Raw genomic sequence first — 8,475 nt, forward strand, 5'->3', positions numbered from 1 at the left:
CTGCATGCACTTGACGCTAATTGCAGATATGGAGCCGCAATGCATCGGACAGGCTCAGCCACAAGCGTTCTTATAACGCGCGAATGCTCTGGGCGATTAGCTGTTACGGCAGTCAGGATTGCATCAGCTTCTGCTCGAGCTGACGTTCCATCCGCTCACCCTCCGGCTCAAAATCGAGCCGTAAACCAGAAAAAAAAAATGAAGTAAAAAATAACGAGAATGCGTTTGACCCTGCACAGCCACCGACACCGCCGCAACTAGCCAAGTACGCGGGACGAGGCGGGACGGCGGCCACCCGTCGATCTTTTCTTTCTTTCCCCTTTTCGTCTCTTCGTACTTTCTCCCTGACTCCTTTCTGGCACGGCGCCCGCAGGTGTTTTGTCTCGTTACGGAAGAAAATAGTGACCCGACGGTCATTTCGCCGCCGCGTCGGCGAGCATTCAACGCACGCGCCGAAAAACCAACGGCGGCTGCTGCCTCCATGCTAATGCACGTTCCGCGTGCTTCGATGTCGCTGTAAACACGCAGCGCGCGCAGAGTGTTGCCGCTGAACGGCCGCACTGATCTATGCACTGACGACGGCTGCAACGTCGGCGGCCATTAATGCGCGCACTGCGCCCGATCGACGCGGAACTGTGACGCTCAGCGGCAGTGCTCCGCTCTCGTCTGCCGGCCGGAATGATGTCGTTCCCTCGATTACGTCAGCGGCCGGAAAAGAAAAGAACAGTAAAATGAGGGAGACGACGGTCGGAAACCAGTCGTGCCGACGGAAGCAGCTAAGAGACGAGCGCATGCGGAGTCATCACTTCGGTACATTCAGACACGTCTGGATGAGTGCTTGTAGTAAGCGTGTTGCTTCGGGTTCGAGTTGAGCGTTTGTTTAGTACAGTCGCGCTCAGCGTAAGCTGCAACACACCGTTGTTAACTGTACTGTAGTTTGCATTCTAAACCGAAAGAATGCGGAGTATGACGCGCAGTACCAAAATTTACGCGAGCATTGCAAATGACTTGCAATGGTCTTTCGGGTGGTATTTGAATGCATAACTGCTCAGCGGACCACTTGTTGTACATACTACTGAATGCGACCGTACTGCGCCAACAAAAGGTGAATACTATGGTGGGACGCCCAAATATAACTAAAGATAATATGCCCCTAGCCTTCCCAATTAGAATAATTCGCTTCCAGCAAAAGACCGGCCATATGAAATTTGCAGATTTCTGTACACGCGTCGGCAAAAGATAATACTGTCAAACCACGTCTCTCACCCGCCGGGCGGCTGCATAAACTTCTGCTCCCGAACAGAAGAGGACGCGGGTTCGATACCCAGTTACTTTCGACGAAGACGAAATGAAAAAAAAAATTCTCGTGAAATTAAGAAAAGAAACGCTCATGAACCGAGGCTCCGGTGTGGAAAGAGAAGTTTATTTTTTTCCAATGTCAACAAAATACAAAGCGAAACTGCTGAACTCAAAGGTCAAAGGCTCCGGTGTGGGTCAAATAACACTAGGAAGTCTAAAACAAACCTGCAAGAGCCCTTAATAAAAGTCTACCCATGTACGCAAGTGTCGTGTGGGACGTAAAAGAACAGGCTATTTATGTCGTAGGTAAGGCTGTTGATCTATTTAAAAAGATTTCTCGCACGTAATAATTTATACCGGCTTACTTTTCTGCTGACCTTATCTCGAACCGCAAAGCTTGCCGATCAAGATTGGGCATCTTACGCGGAATAGGATGATTCACCTGTTGTAAGGGGAAACCAGAAGATTATCTGCAGGAGTAGAATTCCTAAGACAACGCAGACTGGCTGGGATTGCGATACGCTTTCTCCGAAAGCGGCAATGGGCTGCTGTATGTGCTTTGCCCGTCTCGATACTGTTACGCGGTAATGACATAACGCGTTAAATGTGTTGCATCACCGCAGCACGAGACAGGCCACTCCCGGTGCGTGGTAATGCGAGAACGAGTTGTTTCAGTGCTTACACTCTCTCTCGCCTCCAGGACTGCGCTGACGCGAACATGCATTTGCGACTTGCGTCATTGGCGCAATAAAATAACAAATTAAACAATCCGCGTATAATGCGCGCAGTTTGTACTCTCAGCTACCAGACACTTCTCCAAATGAACTGCGGCTATACGAGAGCGCTTGAAATCGAATTGCACTGAACGCAGCCTGAGGGAAAGAAATCGGCCAATATTTTTACAGTAATTATATTCGAACTGAAAACACACTTCTTAAATTCTCTGGCTACATGTCGAGAGATGAAGACGTGTAAATTTATGGCGAGTATTATCTCTGCAAGCGCAATGAATGCGATACATTTAGGGCAGCCAGCTTGGTGTGACATTACTGTGCGGGCCAGATACTGCGACTATGGAACAAATGCAATTCAAAGTTTCTTTTCTTTTTCTAGGTGACACGCAACGGAAAAATTGCATACCTTGCCATTGACAAAAAGCTGCGGGGAATAAGGAGCACGTAAGCGGCGAGAGCTTTGAACAATACAGATAGCACGTATCGACATTCGATTCCCTATCAGCTTGGGGCCATCGTTGATGCCGGCGCGGCATTGCTAGTATCGGTCCCCGTATCATCATCGCAGTGCTGTACGCTGGCGCTCCCATTCAACAGCGCGAGCCAAATGCGCAAGACAGCCGCGTACGGAGGGGGCACGTGGTCGCGAGGCGGAAAGGCGGCGCTAGAAACCTATCGCATTATCACGTGCGCGCGAGAGCGCCAATCCAGGATGCGAGAGTGTTCGCTGTCGTGTGACGTGCTCGGCGACTCAGGGGAGAAGAGTAGACACCGCGCCGGAACGGCCAGAAGCCGTGCCAACCGCTCGACGTTGCGGGCAAACCCCTACGAGGTCGCTTCGCGGAAAGAGCGTGAAGCGGGAGAAGCAGCCGGCGCAGCCGTCGTTCGTTTCGTTTGTTTTGCGTCGGAGTGATGTCCAGCGAGTGAGTAAAGGCTCGTGTCACGCGCTTTTCCATGCCTGCCGCAACAGAGTTCGCGATGGAAGGCGGCCTTTCCACGGTGGCTGCCGACGGCGCCTTTTCGTTCGATGACTTGTCCCTGGACGAGCTAGGAACGGACCTGGACTCGTTCCTCTCCAGCGACAGCGGCAGCCTGGGCCAGGACGGGGACAGCAGCACGACGGGCCACGCTGCCACCGCGGACGTCACTATGCAACTGCCAGAGTTCGGAATCTTCACCGAACCGGCGTGCTGCTACCCGCTCTTCTGCGGAGAGTCGTCCGGCGGCCAGACAAGCGGCAGCGCGTGGCCCACGGGTCACGACTTCCAGAAGTCGGTGGACTTCAGTCCAGACTCCGGCTACGAGGACGCCGCTTCGGCCACTTCTTCACCAACTCCCGACGGATCCTTCGAAGTGGACTGGTCCGAGGAAATAGCCGCGGACGGCCTGGACGACTTCGTGGTCCTCGGTGTCGGACTCAAGACCCTCATGTCCAGTTTCAGTGAAGGTGACTCGTTCTTTAGCAACGCCCTGCCTAGTCCCGCTGTTACCGTGTTACCGCCTCAGCCCCCGCCTCCGCCGCCTCTGACCAGAGGGAGACCCAGCCAGAGCTGGCTTCAGCCGCGGCAACGCGGGGGTCGCAAGCCCAAGGCGAGTGTCCTGGTCGGCTGCCAAACGGCCGGCACGACGCGGCGGCAAGGTGGACGAGCGCCGCAGCCGAGTCCCTCCGCTTCTGGCGAGGAAGAGAAGCTGTTCTGCTGTTCCTACCCGGGCTGCAGCAAGGTGTACTCCAAGAGCTCGCACCTCAAGGCCCACCTGCGCCGACACACGGGCGAGAAGCCGTTCGCGTGCCAGTGGCCCGGCTGCGGATGGCGCTTCTCCCGCTCGGACGAGCTGGCGCGCCACAAACGCTCTCACTCGGGCATCAAGCCGTACCGCTGCCAGATCTGCGACAAGCGCTTCTCCCGTTCCGACCACCTCGCCAAGCACCTGAAGGTACACCGGAGGGACAAGGTGAATTCGGGGGCACCGTTGACAGCCCGGTCGCGGGCGCACGCATCGACCATCGCTCGCGCTTGACCCTCTCATCGACATCGTCACCGTTACCTGCCGTTAATACTCCTGGACTTGACACGCGCGGCCGAGCCGCGCGTCCTTTGTGTTTCGTTGCCATTCCTGCCCAGTGCCAATCTCAGGACCTCTCTTTGTGTGGCGGATGATTCCCGCTGGTCAGACGGGTGCGCTTGTGCCGGGCTTGAGCCCACGAACCTCTTGCTGGACCCGGGACGCCTGGAGAGATGTCCCGGGCCAGGCTAAAATAAAGCGCAGTTCATTTTTCTTCCACTTATCCTCGCACTTGTGCACTTTGTGGGTCTGTACTTGTGTTCGCCTCGCTGTGTGCAGCTGTCGCGAACACCGCGTATCGTCACGCGGTTGTCGCCCGGCGCTCATTATCGGCCTTTCTGTCGCGCTATCCGTCCTATTAGTCAGAGGGCCCGGAATTTGCCCGCTGCAGGCGCCGGCTCGACTGCATGGCGAAAAACTTCCGCGCGGATGCCGCTGCCTAGAGAGCGCTGGTTCGCGCGCGAGACGCCTAGCACATAAGAGCCCATGCATCCCGCGTGGCGTGCACACTCAACCAGGATATCCGGAAGAGCGCGAGCCTAATCACACGCGCGGGAGTCCTTGAAAGCGGTCATTGCTTGCTTTGACTCAGATCGACGCATATTGCGAAAACCTAACGATACACGTGATCTGCTCACAGCTGCTCCTTTTCAGCCCGGATTAATGCAGCTCAGATGGTGAATCAGTCACGCTACACTGGCGATTAGGTTCTGTCATCCGTGGTGATTCGTTCGCGCTGCCTTCGTCTTATAATCCTCTCGGCTGTTCTCTCTTCAGTTCGACATCGCTTTGTGTTAACCGTATTGGTCTGTTATCATTCACATTGAAGGAGCGGAATTAGGGTCAATGAAACAAAATCCAAATTTCGCCTTGCAGCTGCTCCCATTCAGCAGTCCCATTAAACGCTTCTCTCAGCGGTGCTGTGAAATTATTTTATCAAAATTCAGATCATAAGCGATCCCCGCCGCATCATAAATAGGCGCTTCTTGGCACGTACTATACTTTCACCACAACACGTGTACCTTCCTTCTTTCCCGTTCGTACCTACAGGCTCGACAAGAGGCCGCACTCACGCTTGCTTCTTGTTTTGTCGGAAACTATCAGCGTTTAACAGGCGCAGCAAACAGCGCTCACTTTTATCTGTCCTTCCGTGGATTTCGCGCCCGCAGGTAACAGGAACCCGACAGTGAGACTCGCATTGGAAGCAAATGGTTTAAGAATAGTTTGGGCCCCTTAACACCGCCGTGTGTTTCCTGGTGTTGCCTGCAGACGCGAAATCAAGACGAGTCGGACGTACTGTACCGGTTCGTTAAACAGAAACACGGAGGTCAGAGCGTCAGCCTCAAAGGTTCTTCTCAACAAGTGACCGTTAGTCGTAAAATACATTTACGCGTTGAAGGAGCTTCGAGGTGCATTAGAGAACAGTACACAGCCGGACAGCGTTGGCATAAGTTCAGTGTCGAAGCGACAGTAACTGCGCGATTAAAAATCTCTTTTTTTAAACGAATGAGCATGACACCGTCTTGTTCGTAGTTATCGCATGCAGACTCGGATGTGCACACTTTATATGGCGACCGTGAAAATTGGGAATCCGGTCATTTGGGAACCAACTTTAGTACTCTTTAAACCTCAGTAGCAAGATACCCACACTGCGTCATCGCAGCGGGTTATCTGTATTTTCACTGTAGCAAAATGCGCAAGATTGCTTGGTCTTTCGCACTGGCAGAATAAAGCTTTGCTTCCAGGTTTGCGCTAGGAACAGCGCGCAGTCACTGAGCAGGTCCTGTAGCAATGGCTATTACAAGGTGATGCTATTAAAAGTACAAAAGAAGCACTTCAGTAAGCGGTTAATCCTAGTACAATTGGTCACGGTATAACGGTGACAATTGACATGGTTATATAAGCGCAGCAGATGTTGACATGCACCGAATGCCAGACAGATAAGAAAAAGCAAAAAAAAAAAAAAAGCCTGGCAACGTGTAAAAATAAAGCGCTAGATTATGGCTAACGTGTATACACGTTAGACATATTCTAGCGGTGCCGCGTCTTGCATAATGTTTTGAACTATGATGAGCAAAAGTGTTGCTCTGGCTTGCAAAGAGTACGGAAGACGGGTGACATTGGTAAAGCAAGCCTCGTGAGGATGTCATGAAGTAAACTTCTGTTTCAAGGCCTTTCACAGCTGGTGCTGTACTCGGAGGCAACAACAAAGAAATCTTACCTCTTATAGAAAAATGAAAATAAAATTGGTCTCAATTATTTCGGAATCTAGCCCTAATCACTAAATACATATCGTGATGCAAATATGCTTTAATGCCGAGCCACATGAATTGTCTCACGTGGACTATAACTACTGCTACAGTAGCTAACTCGGTGCATTAACACAAATTCATTAACTCTATTATGGTAAGGTTTGGTGCGATTTATTGGGGCTTAATGTCCCAAAGCGGCTCAGGCTATGAGGGACGCCGTAGTGAAGGACTCAGGAAATTTCGACCACCTGGGCTTCTTTAGTGTGCACTGACATGCACTGATCGCACGGTACACGGGAATCTAGAATTTCGCCTCCATTTATTGCAGCCAGCTACTCAAGAAAGCCTTGGCTATTAGTGAAGTGCGTTGAAGCACTACAACAGCTGAGTTCAAATGTACTGCCAGGCCATAGTAGAACGCAAACGCGCATTACGCGTCACTGCCCATTTGTGTGGTGTGAACGCTGAACGTGCATTAGGCCCTGTTGTCATCGCCAAGGCATACGTCGCGTCAGTTGCCTATTAGCTGAACGCAGAAACGTTGAAGAATTGTGTTCTGGTTCATTTAAACAGTTTGTTACTTTTTTTATACACTCCAAGAAATCTATAGATAAAGATGGCATTAAACAACGAGGGCCAATCCTAAACTACAACCAGGATGCTCCTGCAGTACATAGACGGGGTAATTGATTAGGAGGGAAAATACATTGAAATAGAGCAGGGAACAAACGCTTGAGTGGCACTAATCATCGTCATACTGCTATCTAGAGCTACCGAAACAGAAGCAAAAAATAAAACTACCAAGATCTGGGTACGTGAGTACAATGGTCGAATTAGAAACAGACATGAAGCTGTACCATCATTATCGTGGTGATGATGATACTCCAGCTTCATGTTCGATGATCATTCCACGTTTTCTACATGCAAACCATATGGACCCCTCCCCCTCTCGCAGACACGCTCTTAGTTTTCAATCTTTTTTTTTTTTAATTGAGCGCCTTATCAAGCTCCGCAAGCAGATACAACAAGCCGTCAATTGTTTTTTGCCTCGGCTTCCGCGAATATTACTTCAATGCCACTAGCGTTTCGTGCGCCAAGACGCTCACTGTGATGAAAATGATCTGCGCGTGCGCGGCGGGCACCCGCGAGTAAAGCTGAACTTATCGAGCGCTTCAACTATGTCCCAAGGCGCGCGTGTCCACTCAGCTGCGTCGGTGCTGTCCGCAAGCCAGGCGCGAAACCTGACCTTCGCCGTTTTAGTCACGCACCGGCGTGTTTTGCCAGCGCCGTTCGAGTCTGCCCATCGCACGGTTTTGCTGCCTAACCCTGGGAGGTAACCCATAATAGAAGGATTGCGTCCGTCAGCTGAATCGAAAAATCGCGAACTAAAGTCACTGTCCCGCAGCGTGCCGACAACGTGGCCACATGGTCGAGACTTGCAGTCAAACCTGTCGGATTATTAACGTATTCCTAAGCGCAACCACATGGATAAAAAGGTGATCTTGGACAAAGGAGAGCTGCACAGCTTTCTCGGAATCTTTGCAGTTCCAGAGCAGTCGCTCTACCAACTAAGCTAACCAGTAGATTTGTATTATTATTATTAGCAGCTTTGGCAACAACTAACTAAGCTGACCAGAAGGGCTTGGAAATGGCAAGGGGGAGCCGAATCGATCACAACTGTGAAGAGGAACGGTGTTAGACTTATATGTTTGGGGTAACTCCCCAAGTTGGAGTGATTTCAAATTGGGCAATAATTATTTTGGGAGTTACTTATTTATATTTGCCCTGCATTTGCTATGGCAGAGAGAAATTCCTACTGAACTATGACCGTTTCTCAGTGGTGTATAAAAAAAAAGAGAAAAAGAAACAGCCTGTGCGGCATAATAACGCACTTATTAAAAATGTTCAGCGTGCCTTATCTACGTATAGTGAGGGAAAAGTCTTCTTTGTACGCATGCACTAGAATAGCTGCGCTAGCGTAAAATTAACTGCCATGAAGGAGAACCCGAAATTTATACAATCAATCAATCAATCAATCAATCAATCAATCAATCAATCAATCAATCAATCAATCAATGCAACACCACTGCTAGGGAGAGTGCACTGATCCATCCATTAGTAAGTAT

General features: G+C 50.8%; 1 protein-coding gene across 1 annotated transcript; it reads left to right on the forward strand.

Annotated features, from left to right (window-relative positions):
• Positions 1-2,797: 2,797 nt before the first annotated feature.
• LOC149358566 (uncharacterized) lies at positions 2,798-4,316 on the forward strand. Its single transcript, XM_089570678.1, has one exon. The coding sequence runs from the start codon at positions 2,988-2,990 to the stop codon at positions 4,050-4,052; it is 1,065 nt and encodes a 354-aa protein (XP_089426804.1). The 5' UTR covers positions 2,798-2,987; the 3' UTR covers positions 4,053-4,316.
• The last annotated feature ends 4,159 nt before the right edge of the window (positions 4,317-8,475 follow it).

Source organism: Amblyomma mixtum, chromosome 2 (genome assembly GCF_055824585.1).
Source record: "Amblyomma mixtum isolate Tamu chromosome 2, ASM5582458v1, whole genome shotgun sequence".
In the NCBI taxonomy this organism is placed as follows: Eukaryota; Metazoa; Arthropoda; class Arachnida; order Ixodida; family Ixodidae; genus Amblyomma; species Amblyomma mixtum.